At 41.8% G+C, this 24839-nt stretch overlaps 1 protein-coding gene across 3 annotated transcripts in view; it reads right to left on the bottom strand.

Annotated features, from left to right (window-relative positions):
* Positions 1-24839, bottom strand: part of ABCC5 (ATP binding cassette subfamily C member 5) — a 207397-nt gene that overhangs the window by 65654 nt on the left and 116904 nt on the right. For 2 of the 3 annotated variants that reach the window (XM_073626551.1, XM_073626552.1), the window contains exons 10-16: positions 20797-20904; positions 19385-19735; positions 19132-19203; positions 10167-10291; positions 2367-2439; positions 375-578; positions 110-253 (exon numbers count right to left, since the gene is read on the bottom strand). In XM_073626551.1, coding sequence (XP_073482652.1) covers positions 110-253; positions 375-578; positions 2367-2439; positions 10167-10291; positions 19132-19203; positions 19385-19735; positions 20797-20904 — 1077 coding nt within the window. Of the gene's footprint in view, positions 1-109; positions 254-374; positions 579-2366; positions 2440-10166; positions 10292-19131; positions 19204-19384; positions 19833-20796; positions 20905-24839 lie in introns of those variants that run through there. The other variant, XM_073626553.1, reaches the window with a different exon arrangement.

The following is a 24839-nucleotide window of genomic DNA, read 5'->3' on the forward strand; positions in this document are numbered from 1 at the left end:
ATATCTGGATTACACATCTAGTAAAACACAAGGAGTAATTATCTATTCCCATCTTCCACTAACATAGGAAAATACATCATTTAGAAATGATCACAAACACTTAACTTGCCTCAACAGGAGGTGCATCTCCTAGCTGAAAGTTATTAAATATTGTAGCATATTCTCCATTCAGTTTCATAAGCTCCTCATGTGTTCCTCTCTCCGTTATGCAGCCTTCTTTCAGGTATATAACCTCATCACAGTCCACAAGGTACTGGAGGAAAAAAGCATCAGAGAAGGCATAGAGTGACAAATGATGTGATAAGTCGACTGCGTGTTCAGGCTACTCCACTGAAGCAGTGATCAACTGCACCTCACATGGCTTTTCCAATTACCTGTAGCTGATGGGTGATAAACAGAATAGTCTTAGATTTCAGGTGCTTTTTAATGGCACTGTTGAAGATGTGGTTGCCCACATGGGCATCTAAGGCACTAAGAGGATCATCCAGGATGAAAATGCTGCGGTCACTGTATAAAGCTCTTGCCAGGCTAATTCTTTGTCTCTGACCACCACTAAGATTTGCTCCACGCTCTCCTATCTGCAAAATAGGAACAAAAACATTTTTGATTTACAACAATGGCAATGGCTAAAAGGGTAAAATGGACTTTGCCATATGGATTGAGTTAACCCATCTGAAAGTAAGCAGCGTAATGCCTGATACACTGTCTTTTTTTTTTCATTCAACCCAATGAGCTGAACGCAGAAACACTGAGAGATCGCTGTTCTAAGTGATGTTATTGCAGCAATTTCTCCTGCTGTGCCTTTGGGTTCTGACAGGGGAACGCTCAACACCCAAAAGTAGAGAGAAAAATACAAAGACAAGTCCACTTCCCTTTCCTAACCTCTACTTTAGCCATATAGAGGAAGAAAGCATGTGTATGAAACAGAATTTTTTAATTTAAGAATTTTTCTAATGTTAAAAACACTTGTGTAAAGTTCAAGTGCAGTCAACACCCAAATGGGGAAAAAAAGTGCAAGTACAGAGTTCGTTCTCCTAACCCCCGATTTAGTGATATATAGAAGAAAGAATGCTTGTGAAACACAGGATTTCTACACTTTATTCCTCTTTGAGTCAATTAACTAAGGGTTAAAAACTGCATGAATGTTTGCCTTAAAATAACTGATGCAATATGGTGTCTTTGTTGGTCTGTACGCACATCCTACAAGAGTAAACCTTCACATTTCAGTTTCAGCTGTTTAAACATGAGGAATGATGCCTGGCACTGCACTGATTAATTTTTTGACCTCTGTCTGTAGGCTTTATTCACATTAGAGCGCCCACATTTGTGATGGTGAAGCATAAATTGTGACCCAGAGACAGGAAAAGATTCCCATCTCTTTAGCATATAGGAACAAGCTAGGTGGATTAAATGCATGGATTGAGGGCAATCAACCATGACACTACAAACTGCAGCCACAACATGTGAGCCCATCATTATAAGGTAAGGCAACAAATGACACAGGGAATAGAACTACACTATTGCCTAGTTAAAACAAAAATATCTGAAAGTGTACAATGTTTTTAGGAAAGTGTTTATTTTGGGATGTTTAGCATTTATTTTGTTTTATCTTAATTTTTTTCCCCCAGACTAGAAGGCCTCATTCACACTTATTTATGGGGCCAACTACGATTTCCCGTGAAATACTCAGCAGCATCTCTTCCAAACCGCTGCAAGCAGAAAGCACTATTAAAAGCACTGGGAGGCTGACAGCCCTTGCAGCCTATCAGGACTGTTAGCATGTAATCAAACGTGCAGCAACTAACCGATGATGATCGGCCTTAGGCGCAGACAGTCTGCGTCCAGGGACCATCATTTGCAGGTAATCACTGCAACACACTGACCAACAATGTACTGGGGACCGTGAAGTAAAGAAAATGAAGTAAAAGATTATTAACTGGATATTAAGGGGATGGCGGTACTGTGTGACAATTGTTGAGAGAAAAAAAGTTCATAAAATACATCTGTGGCACACTATAGGGTAGGGTCTCCCAAACCTTTGTGCACAAACGCAAAGAGACATAGGAAAGACTTATGGGGGAGATTTACTAAAACTGGAGCACTCAAAACCTGGTGCAGCTGTGCATGGTAGCCAATCAGCTTCTAACTTCAGCTTGCTCAATTAAGCTTTGATAATAAAACCTAGAAGCTGAGTTTGCATTCTCCAGGTTTCATAAATCTCTCCTTGTGTATATCATATATTTGGTGGGAATAAATCTAAAACTTCAGCACCTTACAGACATTAGGGGTGAAAACTTTCGATGCATTATCTTGAAATGCTTGGGAAATTACACAACTATAAATATCAAATAATTTACAAAACAAACCTCAGTCAAATCACTGTTGGGCAGTATAGCCAAATCTGGTCTTAGACAGCAAACACTCAGCACATTGTTATACCTAGAGCAAGAAATACAAATTAAGTCCAAAATACAAAAACCAGGTGCTAAGCATATACTACAGAATGTAAAATGCACTGGGTAGTGTTTATATACTTCAGAAATCTGTATGCAAATATATTTCATGTGGCTGACAGACGAAAACAAAATTCTATTCCAGCTATTTCTTTTAAGGAAGCAGGGGAACAAGGGCATTGCTAGCTAAAACACAGATTTCCACCTAGCAGCAGTATGTGTTAATGCTCTCAAATTACTGCCTTCTCACAATTCCAGTTAAAGCTTAGGACATTAAACCCAAAAAGGTATGCAATGAACTCATCCCATACATATGTACACAATGAATGCATTGCCCTGTATAAAGAAAAACATACCTTCAAATGAAAATACTGAACACATGATTTAAAGGAGACCTGTACTAAACAAAAATTAAGTAGACTGCCAATGCTCAACTCTCTTGAAAATGCTTTTTCCCTCTGGGTTTAAAAGAGAAATATGGGAATTTTTAAAAAATCATACTTACCTAGGTGGATGCAGCATTGGACTGATGCTGCATCCACCTAGGTAAGGTTTAAGGCTCTAAGGCTGAGGACCGAGCAATTAAACACAGCTGATCGATCGGTTCTCAGTGCTCTCTTCTCTGTCTCTCTCCCCCCCCTCGCAATCACTGTAGCGCTGGGCTGTGGAGGGGGTGGTAGCGGCAGGCTCCATCTCTCAGCTGCTTGCTGGGAGGCTGAGCCGAGTGCCAGTCCAGGCATGTGGACGAATCCTCACTATATGGTCACGATCTTTACAGAGCCTGGACCGGCTCAGATGTCAGCCTGCTGTCTGCTGAAAATGGGTCACAGGAGTGCAGAACGATCTGCATTAGTAGTACAGCCAAATGAGCAATGGGTTTACTTATTTAAGGAGTCCTTGAAACTGGAATAAGAATGCAGTCAGTGAATTTAGTGAATCTAAAACTCCTTATCGTCATATAGCCGATGATTGGATTTTTGCATGATAGTGCCTAAAATGTGGTCCAATTTTTGTAGACTGCATAATAGACAAATGGTGTGAATGCCGTACAGCATCACTGAATCAATCAAGGTCACAGGATCAGAATGTGCCTGTCTTTAAGGTTCCCTGCCCTTAAAGAACAAAAAAAAAAAAAAAAAAATCATGTAGTTTATTTAGGTGCTTCATACTTTTTCTTGCCCATTGTTCTGTTTATGGACGATACAGGGAAGTTGAACTCTTGAAAGCAAAAGCGCAAAGTTAGGTTTGTAGGAAAACAAGTATTGCACCCCAATACCATATTCTTTCCCACCTGCAAAACAAAGGAGGGAGCATTCTGGTTTGGGGGCGTTCGGTTACCTTGGGGTCTTTGTATCTTGCCAGCAGAAATTCATTCGAAAACTAAAATTAAAAACCTGTTAACTTGATTTCCAGGAATCTTCCAGAACGGCCTTATGAGAGAGTGGCTCCTCCCACCTGGCACAGGAAACACAAATCCACGCTCGTATAAAAGGACAGGCACTATGCATGGTCCCTCAGTAATAACAAATAACCGAAGGCCTATAACGTATACCCCTAACAATCATTATCACAATATAATAGGGTGGGAACAGTGCCGTCCTGGAAGATTCCTGGAAATCAAGTTAACAGGTAATAACTTAGTTTTCCCAAGTCATCTTCCAGGACAGCCATATGAGAGTGACATCATAGAAATAATACCAGTTAGGGAGGGACTACTGCTTGAAGCACTTTTCTCCCAAAAGCCTGGTCGGTAGATGACAGACGTTCCAGACAAAGTCTTACGCAAGTCTGGAAACTTGACCAGGTAGCTGCCTTGCAGATCTGGATCGGGGTAGCCCCTGCTTTCTCTGCCCAGGAGGTGGCTAAGGCTCTAGTGGAACGTGCTGAGTTTTGGGGTCGCTTGCAGTCCAGCTATGGAGTAGGCTTTCTCCTTAGCGGATTTCATCCACCTAGTGATCGTTACTTTTGAGGCTCCTTGTCCTTTCCTAGGACCAGAGTACAGCACAAAATAGATTTGGTACCAATCTCCATTCTTTTGAAGTAGCATAACAGACATCTCCTGACATCCAGTTTGTGAAAATGTTCTTCTTTTAAATTGCATGCTTGCCCGCAAAAGGATGGAAATTACTATGTCCTGTGAAAATCGGTGGACACTTTAGGTAGGAACCCTGGGTCCATTGACAAAATGACTATGGTCAGGAAAAATGGAGCAGTAAGGTTCAGCTATTGATAATGCTTGTAACTCACTTACTCTCCCTGGCCGACACCAGGGCTACCAGGAGTACCATTTTGTAAGTTAGAAGTTTTAAAGAGCTTTCTTCTAGAGGCTCAAATTGTTCTTTTGTAAAACTCTGCAATACTACCAATAGATCCAAAGGGAGAAATCTCCTTTGTTGAGGAGGTCTCTTCCTAGAGACTGCCTTGTTGAACCTTTTTATCAGAGTGTTGTCCGCTAATCTCGGGTCTAGATTGTTGGAGAGTGCCGCCACCTGTACTCTGAGTACTGGGAGCAAGACCTAGACCTGTACCGTCCTGCAAAAAATCAAGTATGGCTGGAATGACAGACCCGAATATCCTACCCTTATCCTTCCGCCAGCTGCAGAATTTTTTCCAAATTTTGGATATAATTAGTGGACTTTTTCCTACTATCCAATATAGTAAAGATCACTTTTTCTTACAGGCCTTTGCTCTTTAGCAATTCTTCCTCAGTAGCCAGGTGGTCAGAGAAAGACAGCCCAGTAGCAAGTGAAGAAATTCTTTTTGTACTAGCAAGTCCTCTCTTACTGGAAGTTTCCAGGGGTCTGTGATCCAGAGGTTCTGGAGAGCAGGAAACCACTGTCTCTTTGGCCAGAACGGGGCTATCACAATGACCTTTGCATTTGTAGTTTGGATCGTCTGTAAGACTATCGGCATGAGCCTGAAGGGGGGAAAATGTGTATAGTAGATTCCCTGACCAGGGGTGGACGAACGCATCCAACCCTAAACTTCTCAGATTCCCTGTGTAACGACAAAAAACTCCCCACTTACACGTTTTTTTTTCGAACAAACAGAAAGGTCCATCTCAGGATAGCCCCAGTTTTGAGCGATTAGCGTGAACATATCTTTGTTCAGACTCCATTCTGTGTGAGAGATTTGTTTCATGCTCAGAAAATCTGCTAATGAGTTTAACCTTCCTTTGACATATATTGCACAAGGGAAAGAACGTTTTCTTCTGCCCAGGAAAAAATGACCCCCGCTATTTCTCTGAGGATTGCTGAGTGCGTGCCTCCTTGCCTGTTGATATAGGATACTGCAGCAATATTGTCTGAAAGGATTAATACATGCCTTCACTTTTTGATGGATGCAAAGTTGCGTAGGGCTTCCCAGATGGCTCTCTCGCATTAGAAGACTTTTTGCCCCAGGACTGATCCCATTTTCCCTGCGCTGCCTGGTGGTCTGTGAGAGCTCCCAAGCACTTGCGTCTATTGTAATTCTTAGCGGAATCACCTGTGTCCAGCAGCGTTCCAGACACAGATTCTTTTCTTGCAGCCGCCACTGTAAGGATCCTTCACTTGACTTGGTAGTTCCATCAGATTGTTTAGCAATTGTTGGTGACCGTCCCATAATAACATGAACCTCTGAAGAACACTCATGCGAACCTGGGCCCAAGTCACTGCCAGAATCGCAGTTGTCATCAGTCCTCAACTTCCTGATGGATGCTGTGGGATTCAGTATGAGCCTGTCAGTTTCTGCCATCAGCGTTTCCCTTTTCTCTTTCGGTAAAAAGATTTTTGCTTCTAGTGAATCCACTATGTACGCCAAAAAAGCAACTTTCTATGCTGGGAGAAAATTAGCTTTTTCGGTGTTTAAAATCTACTCCAGATTCTGAATGTGGTTTTGTGTTAGGTTTAAAGACCTTTCCAATGCCTCTGGCGTTTTTGCGAATAAGAGTAGGTTGTCTAGATATGGTATTATAAGGATCCCTTCCATCCTTAAGATCTGTAGCACTTTTGCTAACACCTTCATGAATATTCTTGGAGCTGATGCTAGCCCGAAAGGTAAATTGTTGAATTGGAAGTAGATTGTTTTGGGCCTTGTACTGCAAACCTTAGAAAAACCTTCAAGCATTCCCTGATGGGAATGTGTAAATAGGCATCTTTTAAATCTATTGTGGCCATGAATACCCCTTGAGTCAGTAGTTCTCTTGTCGTAAAGATGGTTTCCATATTACATTTTTTTTATCTGTCTGCTTTGTTGAACATCTTTAGGTTGAGAATGAGCCTGAATCTGCCCGACTGTTCTTTCCTTAGAAAGATGTGAGTAAAATCCCCCTTTGCTTTCCTTTTGTAAAAGTGAGGATATGACTCCTTGGTCCATCATTTCTTGGAGCAGGTTGGTTATGGCAGCTACCATGTCTGCATTTCTCGGTAGTTGTGTTACCAGAAACCGATCTGGGGGACCTGATTGACTTCTATGTGGTAACCCCCGGCAATTAGGTCTAAGATTTATGCATTGGTTAAAGTGGCTTGTCATTTGTTAGGAAGGCCCCCAGCCTCCCTCCTACCGGGCAAGTCATTGCCCTTTTTCTTTAGGCTGCACGGGGTTAAACAGAAAACCCCCTTTTCCCTTTTGTTTTCTATTTTGCCATGGCTTTTTCTGATCTTGCTTGCCACCTTTTTTGGCCCCATTTCCTAAAAGGACGAAGCCATTTTTTGTATTGTTTTTTGGAAATCGGAAAACCTTGTTTCTTGTTTGATGAACGTTCCAACACCAAATCAAAATCTTCTCAAAAGACTACATTTCCTTTGAATGACAGAGAGCATAACTTTTATATAAAAAGATAGAAAAGGGCCGTGCTTAGGATAACAAAAGAAGTTGGTTGCCTCCTCTAATAGGGCTCCCTAAAAGGGAGCTCTAGATAGTAACAGAAACAAAAAGTGGGGTTAAGTGGTGCTACCTGATAACTAAGGGCACAGGTTGTAAGAGAATAGGACTGTGCCTGGGGTATGTAGTGTACACCAGAACTCGGCACCTGCTATCCCAGTCTAAGATATCAAACCAGGCCCTCTAATGGGGGTTACTTTATAAGAGTGTGTACAGATGTCTAAGTATAGATGGCATACACCCTCAGAGTAACATGTGGGTGAGCTACTACACACAGTAGCTTCTTGATCGAGAGCATAACTTTGCCTTGGAAGAGGTGTCTCTTGCCCACGTTTTCAACCAAATCACCCTCCTTGATTGATTAAAGCAAGCATCTGGCAGAAAATCTGATTGCTTTGGCCGCAGAGTCAGCGATCTAGGCGACCGCCTTTTTGAAGTACCGGAAGTGAATCCAGATGCTCTTCTTTTGGGGTATCTCTCCAGTAAAATCTTTAGCTGACCTAACCATAGGTCAAGGGTCCTGGCAAGGCAGGTAGAAGCAATGGCAGGTTGGAAATTTACTGCTCCTTCGTCCCATACTTTCCTAAGGTAGCCTTCTGCCTTCCTGTCCATAGCATCCTTAAGCGATCCTGCGTCTTCAAAGGACAAATCCGAACACTTCGCTACACTGGACAGGTCTGCATCTAGTTTAGAACACTTCTCCCATAGTGAAGCGTCCTCTTTAAAATGTAAATCTCCCTTTGAGGCTCCTAGGGAGAAAAACTCTTTACGGGCTCCTTCCATGGCTGTAAAATGGTATCTTTCAATGCTGCATGAACTGGAAAAACTATTGAACTTTTGTATGTAACCCTGCATATAATTTGTTTCTTCTTCCAGCTTAAAAGGATCATAAATTAGCTTTAAGAGCTCCTCTGTCTCATCAGAAGGAAAAAGGAATTTCTGAATCCGACTACCTTTTCCTTGAGTCGTCCCTCTTCAGGGCTAGATTCCCAGCTGGCCCCTTTTTCCATCTCCTCCAGCATTCCCTCCCTTGGGCGACCCCCAGGGAAGCCCAGGCTAAACCTTCCATCTGCCTAGGGACACTTCCCAGGGGAACCAGATTCTAGCCTGGGAGGCCCCTGCCACCTAGCACGAAGGCCTGACAGATGAAAAAAGAAAGTCCGGTAAACCTTTCTGACCAGAGGACACACAATAACTGAGGGACCATGCATAGTGCCTGTCCTTTTATACAAACGTGGATTTGTTTTTCCTGTGCTAGTTGGGAGGAGCCACTCTCTCATAAGGCCGTTGTGGAAGATGACTTGGGAAAACGTATTATGAAATTTATTCAGGATAAAGTCAAGGTAGTGGTTTATTACCTGAAGATTGTGGTGTCAGCCAATTTCTGCCAAAGGCACAGATTTGAAATACAGGATGACTTAAAGTGGAACAAATGTGCCGCAAAATACAAGTTAGTAGCGGTTTTGCCAAAAAACGTCTTACTTGTGCCCTAGAAAGTATTGTATGGGCCATAAAGTGTACAGTCACTGCTCATTCCTGGCAATGAATTTAATAGTCCCAGCATACTTTAGATTACATTTAAAACAAACCACTTGGCCACATTTTCAGAGTGATAGCCAAACTGTGGGGAGGCCAGGCCCAAGGAAAAAAGGTTATTTGTACCGAAGAGGCTGTGAAAGTGGAATAAATGATCTGTTTAGACTAGAGGTGCACGGAATGGAAATTTTGGTACTGAAAATTCAGGATGCACTTGGCCGAAACCGAAAATGGCAGTTTAAAAAAAATATATACAATATATATATTTTTTTATAATTGTATTATATTCAACTGTTTAATTATCATGAATTTAAATGAATTTGTCAGCCAATATCAGCACCTTTAGCGCAAAAAAAGCTCAAGAGAAGTGCATCCCTTTAAATTCTATGCATGTCTTCACACTGGTCTGTTGCGCTTCCGTTGTGGTGTTAAAAAATCTATGTTGCATTTTTAGCCAGTTAAAAAAAGCCCCAAAACGCACCTCCCAATTGAGATGCAACAGCCGTGACCCGACCGACATATAGGGTGGCAACTTCAGGGGAATGGTTTGCTGCTGCCCCCCCACAAAAAAAATACCACCAGCGAGTTTTGCTGTAACAAAAAATGTCTAATATTCCACAAAGCTTTTGTGCAAGTTTTATCAGGCACTACAGAAATGGTTGGTAAAGGCCACTGATATCAGAGGAGTTTTTTTATTTATTTAAGTCAAACATTTCAACAGCAATCATGCAAAAATCTAGGTATAGTTACCAAACAGAGGCAATAACCCCACGTTAGGCACTCAAATTACTAAAACCACTGGACCAGCATGCCATCCAAACAATTAGTAGCTTCAGAAGTGTACAGTAATGGTAGCCAAAGTATTCTCAGAGTACACACTTGGTATACACAAATCTTTTTACCAAAGCCTTAGTGACTTTCTAAAAAAAGTTACGTAATAGGAAGAAACTATTAAACTAAATAGATTTCATATGGTTAATCTTCTGCAAAGATGTCTGTTCATAAGATCATAAAGTACAATAGATTTTACCAAATATTTTCCTTCGCCCTAAGCAAATGTCTCTAGCAGCTCTTAGAAATCGACTAGGCTACTGCTGCTGTTTTTAACTAAAATCATCCACAAGGGCGATTTTAGCCTGGTGAAAGCAATCAATAGCTATTAAAACATCTAGTTAGAAGCTCAGAATTTAACTATAATTTAGTGACTATCACAGGAACAAAATTATTGCTTGATGTGAGGCACATTGTTTAATCTTGATGAGTTAAAGATAAACAAAGTATTCTTTTTTCAAAAATTAAAACATTTGCACATACCTTTCTTCTTCATATTCTTTCCCAAACAAGATGTTGTCCCTAAGAGTTGCATTTAATATCCATGCTTGTTGTGCAACGTAAGCAACTGAACCATTAACAGTGATGCAGCCTTCGAGAAGCGTCAACTAAAAAAAAAATAAATAAATAAAAATAAATAAATAATAATAATAAAAAAAAGTGTGCACACTCAAACTCAAAATTATCTGCCAAGTATTGTAAAATATTCAAGGATTTTGATTAACCACTTGCTGACCGCCTCACGATATACGTCGGCAGAATGGCACGGGCAGGCAGAGTAACGTACCCATACGTTACTCCCCTTCGAGGCGGTCGGCATCGTTCCAGGAGCGATGCATCTTGAGGGGGAGGCCACTGATTCATGGCCTCTCCCTCACGATTGCTCCTGAGGAATGAGAAGCTTCCTCTGCTTCTGAAACTGTAAACAGAAGCAGAGGAAGTGATGTCATCTCTCCTCGTGAGGCCTTTTCGTTACTGCGCCCAAGGAGAGAAGACATCAGAGTGAGTTACACCAACAACACACTAACACCAATACACATAGGCACACAAATCACCCCCCCTGCACCTCCCGTCACCCCCTGTCACAGTGACACCAATAGCAGTTTTCATTTTTTTACTGATCACTGCATTGGTATCATTTTGTGACCGTTATAAGTGTTAGGGCTGTTAGTGGTAGGCCCCTTTAGGTCTAGGGTACCCCCCTAACCCCCCTAATAAAGGTTTAACCCCACGATCTCCCCCATTTAAACCAATCACCCCGTCGCCAGTGTCACTAAGCGATCTTTTTTCTGATCACCATATTAGTGTCGCAGGTGACGCTAGTTAGCCTGTTAGTTAGGTTCATGGTCAGGTTTTTGTAGCGTCAGGTACCCCATATACTACCTAATAAAGGTTGTAACCCCCTGATTGCCCCCTAGTTAACCCTTTCACCCCATCACCAGTGATCACCATATTGTGTTACGGGTGACGCTGGTTAGTTTGTTTTTTTATAGCGTCAGGGCACCAGCCATTTATTACCCAATAAAGGTTTAACCCCCTGATCGCCCGCTGGGTGATATCAGTTAGGTTTTAGGGTCAGTTAGGGTCTGCGTCACCCCAGGCAGAGTCAGATTAGTGCCAGTAGCGCTAACACCCTTGCACGCAGCATACACCTCCCTTAGTGGTATAGTGTCTGAACGGATCAATATCTGATCTATACTAGCGTCCCCAGCAGTTTAAGGTTCCCAAAAACGCAGTGTTAGCGGGATCAGCCCAGATACCTGCTAGCACCTGCGTTTTGCCCCTCCGCCCACTTCACCCAAGTGCAGTATCGATCGATCACTATCACTTACAAAACACATAACTGCAGCATTCGCAGAGTCAGGCCTGATCCCTGCGATCGCTAACAGTTTTTTTTGTAGCGTTTGATACAATTGCTGACAGCCTAGGAGCTTTTTTCCTGAGTCTCACTAGTGTACCAGTAAATTTAGAGCCCAAAATGGCAAATTGAAGGTACACTAGTGAAGAGGCCTACATATTTCTGAGCATGACAGATAGTGAAGAGGAAGTCACTCATCTGTCAGAGTCAGGCTCAGAATAGGATCCTGTAGACCACAGCGGCTCCATGACAGATAACTCTGACAATGGAGTTGTGGTCCCTGCCAACGTCAGGCATACCAGACCCCGATCTTCTGCTGTTGTTGAGGTGCAAGAACCACAGGGCTCTCATATGGAGCAGAGAAGCACTAGTGCCGCTCATCCTTCTGGTGAACTGGCAAGCACCAGCGGCCTAGTACACACTGGTCGTACATCCAGCACTGCAGTATCACGTTGTAACGTGGCGAGTTCCATAAGTGCAGTTCAAGCTGGCGAGGTGGCAAGCACAAGTAGTGTCCCACTGCCACCAAGTAGACAAAGATAGGCCTGTCGTGCCCATAGTGTCCTTCCTGCAGAATTTGCCAAACCTAATCGGGAGCCCACCACTTCTGCAGCACCCGTACTTCCCCCATTCACTGGCCAACCCGGAATTTAGGTTAATTTTACGTCACTTGATTTTTATTCGCTGTTTTTCACGGAAGATCTCTATAGATATATTGTGGACCAAAGTAATTTGTATGCTGGTCAATTCATCGCCGCTAATCTCCAGTCGTCCTCCCTTGCCAGAGATTGGAAACCAATTATGGTTTCCGAATTTAAGACCTTTCTAGGCCTATCCCTCCTCATTGGCCGTAACTAAAGAGTGAGTTGCGGTCATATTGGTTCACTGACCCAATTCACAATACGCCCGTGTTCTCTGCTTCCATGGCCAGGGCACGATATGATCAGATCTTGTGGTTCATGCACTTCAACGACAATGAAGTCTGTCGTCCTCGTGGTGACCTTGGATACGATCGGCTCTAAAAAATTCGGCCCCTCGTAAACCACTTCAACCATAATTTTGCAGCCTTGTTTACTCCCGATCAAGTTGTCTGCGTTGAGGCGTCCCTGATTAAATTTTCTGGCCGCTTGTCTTTCAAACAGTATCTTCCCAGCAAGCGTGCCAGATACGGGGTCAAGATGTATAAGCTCTGTGACAGGGCCACAGGCTATACATATAGTTTTAAGGTTTACGAGGGAAGAGATAGTCACATAGAGCCTCCGAACTGCCCAGATTACATAGGGAGAGCTGGCAAGATTGTGTGGGACTTGGTGTCACCCTTATTTGGAAAGGGGTACCATTTGTATGTGGACAATTACTACACGAGCGTGCCACTTTTTAGTCACTTGTTTGATCAGATTGGCGCACGTGGCACCGTGCAATCTAATCGCCGGGGCTTACCTCAGAGGCTTGTAGATTCCAGTCTTAGGCTGGGGGAGAGAGCCTGCTTAAAGTGTAATAATTTGCTCGCTGTGAAGTGGAGGGATAATAAGAATGTTTTCATTCTGTCCTCCCTTCACGCAGACACAACGGTCAAAATTCCTACGACGACTGGTGTTGTGGAGAAACCCCTGTGTCCACGAATATAACCAAAATATGAGTGGACATCAGCGACCAGTTGTTGGCGCCGTACCTAGTTGCCCAAAAGGCCAGACACTGGTACAAAAAAGTGTCGGACAAACGGACTGGATCCTTCCTTAAATTCCAGGAAGAGATCGTCAGAGCCCTTCTGTTTCCAGACGGTGCTTCACCTCATCTTCCCAATCCAAATGCAGTAAGCCAGCTGTATGAGAGGCATTTTCAGTATGTCCTCCCTAGTACCCCTACCCAACGAGCCTCTCCAAACAAGATGTTGTATCTGTAGCAAGCATGGATATAGGTGTGACACCCATTATTATTGTCCCTCCTGTCCTGACAATCCTGGTCTTTGCATTGGTGAATGTTTTGAACACTACCATACACTAGTGGAGTTTTAGCGTAGGGTACAGCACTGCACAGAATAGGACACACTTTCACAGGGTCTCCCAAGATGCCCTTCGCATTTTGAGAGACTCGAACCTGGAACCGAACCGTTACAGTTACAGTCACAAATAAAAGTGTAAAAAATATAAATATATATATATATAAAAATAAAAAAAAACAAGTTGTCGTTTTATTATTTCTCTCTCTCTATTGTTCTGCTCTTTTTTACTGTATTCTATTCTGCAATGTTTTATTGTTATTATGTTTTATCATGTTTGCTTTTCAGGTATGTAATTTTTTTATACTTTACTGTTTACTGTGTTTTATTGTTAAACATTTTTTTTTTCAGGTATGCCATTCAGCTACAGTGCGGATTTATTTATCTTGACAGCAACAGCGTTTGCTCCCACGATACATAAAGCCGGGACTCCATCGCTGTAGGAGGTGATTTCACCACCACAGATAAAAAAAAGAGCATATATGCCGAAGCATGGGGGCAGCAGGGGTGGAGGAGTGATTTGCTCCTAACTTTTGGGGCGGATGCCCCCATGCTTCGGCATATATATATATTTTAGGCACAGATTGCATTAAAAAAATTTTTATTTTTTACTGTGTTTTTTTTGCATTTGCAGGTATGGTATGTCTTACTGTTATAATGTAATGTTACTTTGTTTTATTGTTAACCATCATTTGCTTAGCAGGTACGCCATTCAGTTGCAGCGTGGATTTATTTATCTTGACAGCAACAGCGCTTGCTCCCACGATACATAAAGCCGTGACTCCAGCGCTGTAGGAGGTGATTTCACTGCCACAGTCAAAAACAAAATGGTGCATGTATGCACATCATTAGAAGTGGGTGGATAAAGGGGGGTATTCTAATGGTGGGCATACCCACCGATCAATCTCTTTTTTTTGTTCAGCCCACAGGCTGCATGAAAAGAAAAAAAAAAAAAAAAAAAAAAAAAAAAGCTTACAATATATGCCCAACAAGGACCAGAATGTACTGGTATGTTGTTGGACTTTGAGTGGTTATACCATAATGATGCCTGTGGGTTTAGGTATTATCTTGGTATCATTCTTTTCAGCCAGCAGTCGGCTCTCATGTAAAACCAATCCTAGTGGCTAATTAGCCTCTAGACTGCTTTTACAAGCAGTGGGAGGGAATGCCCCCCCCCCACCATCTTCCATGGTTTACTCTGGCTCTCCTGTCCCAACAGGGAACCTGAGAATACAGCCAGTGGTTCTGCCAGCTAACCATAGAGCTGATCAGAGACAGAATGGCTCCAATCATCTCTATGGCCTAAGAAACTGGAAGCTATGAGCATTTCATGACTTAGATTTCGCCGGATATAAACAGCGCCATTGAGAAATTGGGAAAGCATTTTATCACACTGATCTTGGTGTGGTCAAATGCTTTTGGGGCAGAGGAGAGATCTAGAGTCTAATAGACACCATGTTTTTTTTTTTTTTTTTAAAAAGTACCTGTCACTAGCTATTGCTATCATAGGGGATATTTACATTCCCTGAGATAATAAAAATGAGAAAAAAAAAAAGGAACAGCTTAAAAATAAAATAAAAAAGCAAAATAAATAATTAAAAAAACAAAAACAAAAAAAGCACCCCCCCCCCCCCCCGCGCAAAGGCAAACGCAAGCGTCGGTCTGCTGTCATATGTAAACAGTAATTGCACCATGCATGTGAGTTATCACTGTGAAGGTCAGATCGAGGGCAGTAATTTTAGCAGTAGACCTCCTCTGTAAATCTTAAGTGGTAACCTGTAAAGGCTTTTAAAAATGTATATAGTTTGTTGCCGCTGCACATTTGTGCGCAATTTTAAAGCATGTCGTGTTTGGTATCCATGTACTCGGCCTAAGATCATCTTTTTTATTTCATCAAACATTTGGGCAATATAGTGTGCTTTAGTGTATTAAAATTAAAAAAGTGTGTTTTTACCAAAAAAAAATGCGTTTGAAAAATCACTGCGCAAATACTGTGTTAAAAAAAAAAATGCAACACCCACCATTTTAATCTGTAGATCCTTTGCTTTAAAAAAAATATATAATAGGCTTCTAAATGTTGTGCATAAAATGCCAGGACAATTTTTTTTTTTTTGCACAAAGTTGTCACTAAATGATATATTGCTCAAACATGACATGGGCATATGTGGAATTACACCCCAAAATACTTTCTGCTGCTTCTCCTGAGTATGGGGATACCACATGTGTGAGACTTTTTGGGAGCCTAGCCGCTTACAGGACCCCAAAAACCAATCATCGCTTTCAGGCTTTCTAAGGGTGTAAATTTCTGATTTCACTCCTCACTGCCTATCACAGTTTCAGAAGCCATGGAATGCACAGATGGCACAACCCCCCCCACATGAGAAGTTTTTTTTTTTTTTTTGTTCAACCCAGTGGACTGAATGAAAAAAATAAAATAAACTGACAGATCGCCATACTAACAACAAGCTATGTTAGCTGCTCGATCTCCCGCACTGTGCTATTGTGTTCTGACAGGGGGGACCCCACTGGTTTTCCAGCATGCCTGTTGGACAAAAGGCGATCCAGAAGACTAGCTTCGTTAGAAACCGGGCCGAAATTTACCCGGTTCCTGCCACACAGACAATTTCTGTCCATGTGTGCCCAGCTTAAGGGAATGGGGAAACCTTATCGTCTTAACCAGGTCCCTATTACTATGAGACTTTGTATAGTTGAGAATTATGCTTGACATTTGTAAATTATTATGTTTCTTTGAACGAACCACTGTGTTGATTCTGTAGGAGTTTGTACTTGAAATATACAGTAAAATAATAAAAACTATTGAAAAAGAAAATTGATGTAAAAAAGAAAGAAAAAAAAAAAAAAGGTTTGCCGTATTTCTAAAGATCTGTCAACCCCAGATCTCTGACCAGCAATTCCCACAAACAGATTCTCTGCATCAGTTGGCAAGTACTATTACAATCACAATGAGCCATTGGTCGGAACACAGCTTTCTATTACTCTATTAAAGTACTAGTATTAGAGAACTATAAAATAAAGGCACTGGACAACATATCAACGCGATAATTAACTGGTACAAGAAAAACCCAGTTACAAGCCAGGCTTATACAATATTGTGATAGTACACATACTAGCACAGCAGGACTTTTTTTTTTTTTTTTTTTAAAGTACTCCAGGCAGATATAAAGAACCAACACTTAATGTCGCCATGCATTAAAAAAATGCATGCAACATATCTAGTTTATGTCCCCGTATTGGTCTCGATAACAGCCTCCTAAAATCTCCTGCACAGTAACCCTCATGCATGGCTAGGAAGCACCAGCATTATTAACTAGTAGACTTCATGGCACTGCACAATGCTGTCCAGCCTACGTTAGAGGATTCCTAACAGAAGGAAAGTGCAGAATTAGTGATCTAATCAGGGTACCGCTGCTCAGTCGTTACCAAAATCACAGGGTTTACCAGGTCCTAGACCACAGTTTATTGCTTAAAGTGGAGTTCCACCCACTTTTACAACTCTTCAGCATCCCTCACTAAACTGTGCACTGTAAACAAATTGGATATTTTTTAATTTTTTTTCTCAGCACCTACTGTATATCTGCTGTATTCATTTTTCACTTCCTCCTCCCTGGCCGCGGCCCATCGCATAATTTCCTGTTTGCAATGCCTTCTGGGAAGGGGCGGCAACTTCCTCTGGAACTGCCGTTGCTATGGAAACCTGACCTGAAACCTATTACACTGCTTGTGCTGCACTGAGCATGTGCGAGATCTGCAAGGATGAGATCCAGGAAGAAATACAGTCTGGCTTCAGATGCCCACACTTAAGATGGCCACAGCCTGCTGTAAGTTTATAAAATAACAAACTACTGCTATAAACTAACAAAACAGACTAACTTTACTAGAATACATTAAGCTTGTGTATTATAGGGGTATTTTTATTTAAAAAGTATAATTTTTGCCGGAACACCACTCTAACTGCAGTGACGCCTGTAGAGAGGTTTCAGAAAGTTCAGTTTAACAGACTGGTTCAACAGAAAAATGTTTTTGTAAAACAGATTTTATACATTATATGCATTTAAATCATTTAATTCACCTGGAGGCCAGCATTCAATTTTTAAAGGATAGGTTGCTCTTTTGAAAAAAAATGATATGCATATTTTTTTGCAGGTAAAAAAAAAAAAAAGTGCACTTATTTTTTTCTGCAGAGTTATGCACCCGCAAGCTCCTGCAAACCCCGAGGATAGCTGTCCGCCCATACATTGTATGGGCAGGCAGTTACCTTAGAGCAGGAAGAATCCATGCGCTCACCAGCACCCTTGTAGTTCATTCAGAACTAAAAGCCGTCAGCTGCAATGGTTGAAGGTACTTGTAGTCTATCCAGTCACAGGAAACTGAATGAATGACGCGTCCATGTGGGTGGAGCCCCGCATAACCACGCAGTTTTCAAATTGTGAAACCTGAAGTGGGGTGCAGATGCTGGAACCCTATCAAACCCTATCACATGTAACAGGTCCCAAAAGGTGAACTTATTCTTTAACCACTTAAAGCAGAGGTTCACACAAAAAATGAACCTCTGCTTTTCGGAACCCTCCCCCCCCTCCGGTGTCACATTTGGCACCTTTCAGGGGGGAGGGGGGTGCAAATAAGCACCCACTTCCGGGCAAAGACTCCCACGGGAGTCTATGCCTCTTCCTGTCCCGCCGTGCTGTCTGCTGGGACACACACGGGTCCCAGAGACAGCACGGACCATTCAGATTGTTGGTCGAGTGCTAGAATTATTGCTCTCGCGGCGATAACTTCCTTGTGTGGTTTGCACACCGTTTTTATATGCGGGCGCGACTTAGGTATGCGAACGCTTCTGCACGAGAGCTCGGCAGAACAGGGTGCTTTAAATTTTTTTTATTTTTATTTTATTTTTTATTTTTACATCGTCCTTTAAAAAAAAAAAAAAATTGGGTCACTTTTATTCTTATTACAAGAAATGTAAACATCCCTTGTAATAGAAAAAAAAGCATGACAAGACCTCTTAAATGTGAGATCTGGGGTCAAAAAGACCTCAGATCTAACATTTACACTAAAATGCAATAAAAAAAAAAAAAAAATAAAACCCTTTAAGACCATTTGGTAGAAGTGATGTTTGACTTTGCCTTCTCTATTCAATGTTATGGCGCCGAACGATGGCCATCTTTCCCTCACTCAGCTCCATGCCTGTCAGGAAGAAGGACGCGATAGTCTCGGCTGCTACCGACGGCTCCGGTAAGCGCCGGAGATGACCAGAATGCGGCGGGAGGGGTGGGCCCTCTCCCGCCCCCCAATAAATATGATCTCATGCCAAACCCGCCACAGAGACCACTTTTATCTGAAAGCCAGCCGCTCACCATTGTTGAAAATACCGGGGTTATGGCAGCTAGCTGCTGCCATAACCCCGGTATTTAGCATTAAAGTACCGACGTACAATGACAGCGATTTGCGCTAAATGGTTAAGTTAAAAGTGATGATCCTTCTCGTAACAAAAATTTCCATTCAAACTCCCAATCACCACCCAAAACAAAACAATTTTAGCATATCTGAAAATGCTTTGAAGCAAACATTACCTGCCCAAGAATGGCAGCAATCAGAGATGTTTTTCCACTGCCCACACTGCCACATACTCCAACTAGCTTTCCCTAGAAGGCCAAAATAAAACATTGTAAGCATATTATATCTGTTTTTTCCTCACAATGGAATACAAAAAGCATTCAAAAAGTTCTTGCAAAAAAAATGTGTTACATTGTGACTAAACTTATAACTAAAACATAAATTAATTCATATTTGGTTTTCATGACCAAAGTACAAAGTGTGGCTCACCTTCTCTATTTCCAGATCAATGTTGTACAAGGCCCTCTGTAGCCTTACGTTTGTTAGCTGGATATCTTTGCCTTCCTCATCTGGGCTGCCTTGTTCATCGCTATCCACCAAGAGATGTCCTTTCTGCTCTGCCAAAACTGCTTGTGGCCCCTCTTTCTGCAAATTGGCCTTCTCTTTCTTGCTCTTAGGCCCCTTCTTGTCTTTTTTCAGTTTAGGGGTAGCCTTCGGAGAGCATTGTGTACTGGCATGAGAAGAGTCCCATGCCAAAGTGGCATTTTTCAGCTCTATGGTGACGTTTGGGCAGGATGGCTTTTTCTTTACCATGTGAACCTCTTCCATTAGAAATAAACTCTGATAGGAGGTTGTGAGAGAGGTGTAAAGATGAGACAGCTGGTCAGGTCTAGGTCACGCAGGAAGCAAAAACATCAGGCTATATAGTGGAAGGAAGCTGCTGAGGAGCAAAAGGTAGCTCATTAGAGTCAACTAACCTCAAACTTGCTAAGGACCAGGAGTATTTGTAGTATTACTTCCCCCTCCCAGGATACCAATCATTAAACTTGTTCTATGCTGCCATTTGGCTAGCTTTGACTAACTCATTTACTTTGTTGGCCTGGATATCAATATTAACAGACCAATTCTGAATGTCCAGTTTGTTAATTTTCAAATTCTCAAAAGCAACTTCTACAGGCTGATGTATGAATCTGATGATGCTGTAGCACACCAACCTAAACTTTCCTCATTTGTGCTATCATCAATAATTACCTCAACATTTTGTCTGCAATCATGTACAAGACACATTAACTCTGATTATTCAAAAATATCCATCTTCTGCTCTTCAGTCATTTTATACAAATAACTTATGAAACTAAACCTAGGAGGACTTGAAACTTACAGGTCTATGATTTACGACCAGCACAGTCCAACCTGTCTCGATTTGCTAGAGCTGTAATAAATATGACTTGCTGTTAGTATATATATATATATATTTATTTAATTTATTTTAAGAGCTGGGGTGCTCTAGTGGGCCTACATTACCTTCACAGCAGCCCATACGTCCCTTTGCCTGCGCCAAAGTTACTTTAACTGGCATGACATAACGCTAGGTACATAGACCTAAAGACTGGTTAAGCACAAGAAAGTAAGTTTTAAACATCTGCATTATCAAAGCCCATGTGTACTTTTCGGAGCTAAGTGGCTCAACGATATGCAGCTACATAAAAAAAATATATATTTAGAAATGGAGTAAAATATTCTTCTTTGCATGGACCAATGCTAATGTAAAGAGAAAATGCCATGCCAATTAACCAAAAATTGCATAATTTGCATATTGCAAATGTTTATACACTGCTCAGAAGTGGATTTGGCATGCAAAGAGCTCAGAGTATAAAGTCAGACTGTGGACCATTACTTACCTTAAACCTTTCCATTGACACAGAAGCCTCTGACAAAGACTTGACTGAAAATGGAGTCACCTTCAGAGCAAAGGTCATGGAGTTAAAGACTGTAACAACTGTGAAGGCCTGTGGGAACATAAAATAGAAATGTATAATAAGTGTACCTTTCACAAAAATAATATATATTTAATTAGAAAACATTCTTTAGTCCCTCATAACTAGAAATTCATATTTAGTAGTTCCACATCTAAATATAACCACACTTTTCATAACCAGATGCCATTGCGTCTAGTCTGGAATGTCTGAATGTAACCATTTAGATATATCAGGCAACTGTACTAGTAGGATAAATAGTTTGGCAGGTATAATTTACAAATTTAAACCCACCTACCTACATGTGTACAGATATATCTCTGCTGGGAATTCATAACATACTCCAGACAAAACTTGACACGTATAACCTCCATCAGATCTTTTAATGAATTCTGCATCTTTCAGTTGTAGCGATTACTAAAATGTAATTTTTTTTTTTTTTTACTGCGAGACCAAGCAGACCTCTGGGGTATAATTCCTGTTCCTAGAGAAAGGGTTCTCCAAAATTTTCAGTACAGGGGCCACATTGTATAATTTTACAAACATTTGTGGTCAGGAAAAAAATAAAAATAAATTGATTATATCTTGGAGTACAGTACAGGATACAGACAGATTAATCATGCTCTATGGGTTACAGGCATGTATCTACAGTTGTTGACTGGACACTGGCAAAGCTTTAGGACACACTCCCTGGGTGCCTCCCCTTGCAATCAGATTGTGTATCCATGATGCAACGGTGGACTTTTAAGCAGGGTGTACCTTGTGGGGTCCCCTGAACAGGACAAACAAGAAATATTTCCGTATAATGGGAGCAGTAGCCTTGAAGTATACTCTAATGGCTTTTATTGCGTTGATGTAATGTTGTGAGATTTCCTTTGGATGCTTAGAGAGCAGGGCTTGAGGATCACCGGACAATGTCCTCATTGAGGTGGAATACTGCAACTACCTTTGTTAGAAAGGATTGCCTAGGGCAAAAAGACAACCTTGTCATTGTGAAGTAAGGGGAAAATGTTCTTTACAAGAGGTCACCAGTTCAGAAACATGTCTGACAGATGTGATGGTGACCAAACAAAGCTACTTTGCAAAAGAGATCCACCAGGGGAGTTTACCAGATAGGTTCATTAGAGCCATTAGAGTATGAAAGGCCCTTTCAACTTAAGCCAGGCAATGAGACTGAGATAATCCACTTTCCAGTTGTCCACTCCTGGATGTGGACTGCAGAGATCCCTGGACAGTGACCATATTCCTTAGAATGTTAGGCTGTTTGGGATGGGAGCACTCGACCTTAGCCTGACAGACCTGTGTCGGTTGCAAAAACATCAGTGGTAAGGAAGGAAGGGCTTCCCCCGATCTTAGGGCTGGGGTGGTGAACCACCCAGAAAGGAAATTCCGTTGCTTAATGGGACAGTAGCATGAGTGAAACAGGAGAAGAAGCCTGTTTTTTCCAGGTAGACAAAATGTTAGTTGGAGAGAAACGGAATTAGGCAAATGGTACTGCCTTGAAGGAGGCTATCATTAGGCCTAGAACTCTCATGGAGAAGGTCCTTCTGGAATGTCTCTCGGATCTCAATTCTCAACCAAGTGCTCCTAGAGAAAGCACTTTCTTTTGTGGGAGAAAGACTTGCTTGGGATGTGTCCAGGACCATACTCAAGTATTCCAGGCGAAGGGAAGACTGGAGAGCAGATGTATTAAAACTAATCACCCAGTCAAAGATCTAGAGCAGCTAAACCGTCTTGTAGACATTTTCTGTAAGGGAGAATCCTTCAGAAAATCTAGATATGACCTTTGTGAACATTCTAGAAGCAGAGGATAAGCCTAAGGGTAGCATGAAACACGGAAAGTAGTTTTTCCATCAGTGAAAAGCAGAACGCACTGATGAGTTGGGTAAATGAGAACATGCAGACAGGCATCTTAGAATGGATGCAATGTATTCAATCCCTTGTCTCAGAAAGAAAACTATTGATCTTGTGGATTCCATGCACAATATTGGAATTTGAGGGAATTTAAGTTCAGGATAGGATAGATAAACCCATTTGGCTTATAAACCGTTTTGAGTAAAATCCTTTGAAGAAAGCAGTAGGGTGGCAGAGCTTGTAACTATCTTGTGCCCTTTTGAAACCACTGAATGAACCACAAGTCTTGAATGTCTGTGACCCAGAGAGAGGCAAAATTTAACAGACTTAGTAGTGAGGGCCCTCCATTGTGAACAGGTATTTCGGGAAGACTTAGAGGCCTTGTTCCCACAGGAAGGGTTGAACTTGGGTTTGGAACTTAAGGCCTGGCAAGAGAGGACAAGTGCTCTGCGTTTACAGGAGCTCAGGGCTGAGCAGGGGGGTTTTGGCACCTTTTGCTGTGAAAGTAAAACCTTCCCACCTATGACCTCTGATGAATTGGTCAAGTGCCTCACTGAACAGATTCTTCCTTGGAAAGGCATACATTTGTGGAGGCATTTGCAGATTAGAGCAATTCCAGAATTGTCTTATGACACATTCTGGGGCAGCCACACAAAAAAGCAGAGAAGGTGGCAATGGAGGTAATTGCACAATCCTGAAATTTAGGGTCAAGTAGGTCGTTTATTGTCTTAGTCCAGTTAGCTGCAGTTTGACATACTGAAATTGCAGCAAAACACGGTTGCAGGGCTGGGCTTGCAAGATTAAAGAGCAAAGAGAAGCATCTAAACATTTTCTATCCTAACAATCTATGAATGAAGGAATAGGTACAATGAGAAGTTTGTTTAGGACATAGGGGCAGGATTAGGGGATCCGAACAGGGATAGCACACTTCTTTGCAAACTGTTTTTACACTGGATAGAAATCAAACATTTAGGAAGGGAGGGGGTGAAAAAGCCTTTCAAGAATAACCCAATCGCTATAGACTGCTCATTCTATCTGTTCAGAAACAGGGAATGTTTTTCAAGCTTTAGCAGGTCTCTTTGCTCCCAAGGGAAAATGAAGAGAGTCAGCCAGCACAAAGAAAACACAGACAGACAAAGGGCAATGAGATTTTGAACAATTTTCAAAATTAGCAAGCATGTTGCATAAAGCTCCCAATTCAATATGGTGACAATCTGGGGAAAAATAATCTTCCACAGCTTCCACCAATACGGCTTCATTATTCTCTTCTATGTCTGCTTTAACTAGAACCGACATCAGGATCCAACTATAGCTAGAAAATGGGAGTAGAACAGGCATGGTTTTTTTGAGCCCTGGACAAAGATAGCTATAATCCGTTCAAGGAAATGCAACAAAAGATGCAGGGAATGTGTTTTAGTCAAATAGGATGTTTGTTGCATGCCAGAAATAGGGCTATAATCAGATGAGAATCGGAAGACCAGTGTTAGGAGTCTCATTTAGCACTTTCTCTGGTGCAAGGGCTTTAAGAGAGCAAATGTTTGCCTGTGATTTTGCATTGACTCCCTTTAACATGGTCTCTACCATAGTTATAAGTGAAGGTATTCCCCTGTAGGTTACCTATGGAACAGGGAGCAAAATATAGGGTACATGTATCAAGAACGAGTATGTGTTATCCTAGGTGTACACCAACTTGTAACAAATCCCCTAGCCAGAAGTGGTGGTAAAGTGTGCAACCAGTGGTGTGTTAAATTTTAGCATCAAGTTTGAAACATTTACACAGTGAGGTGAAAACATTCCAAACATAGCTCCGGTTTTACAGTAATGCTCACAGTGATGCGATACAGGGTGACCTTGCCTCAACTGTCCACATATCAAGACTGTGTATATAAGTACAGGCTTCACCCATCATGGTGGATAAACCCCTAAAGAGGTCTTCAGGGACTGGGTTCCATAGCGATGGAGCACAGCCCTGGACCTGTACAGCACCCTGCGGCTGACGCTACACATTGCACAAAGTGCTAAGGTGACCTCCCATGCAAGACCCAGTTCCCAAAGTAATACAGGCTCCCCACAGCATGGAGACTGGGCACGGCTCCCAAAGCTTTCCCGAGGTT

The sequence above is a fragment of the Aquarana catesbeiana genome, linkage group LG04, assembly GCF_042186555.1.
Source record: "Aquarana catesbeiana isolate 2022-GZ linkage group LG04, ASM4218655v1, whole genome shotgun sequence".
NCBI classification, from domain to species: Eukaryota; Metazoa; Chordata; class Amphibia; order Anura; family Ranidae; genus Aquarana; species Aquarana catesbeiana.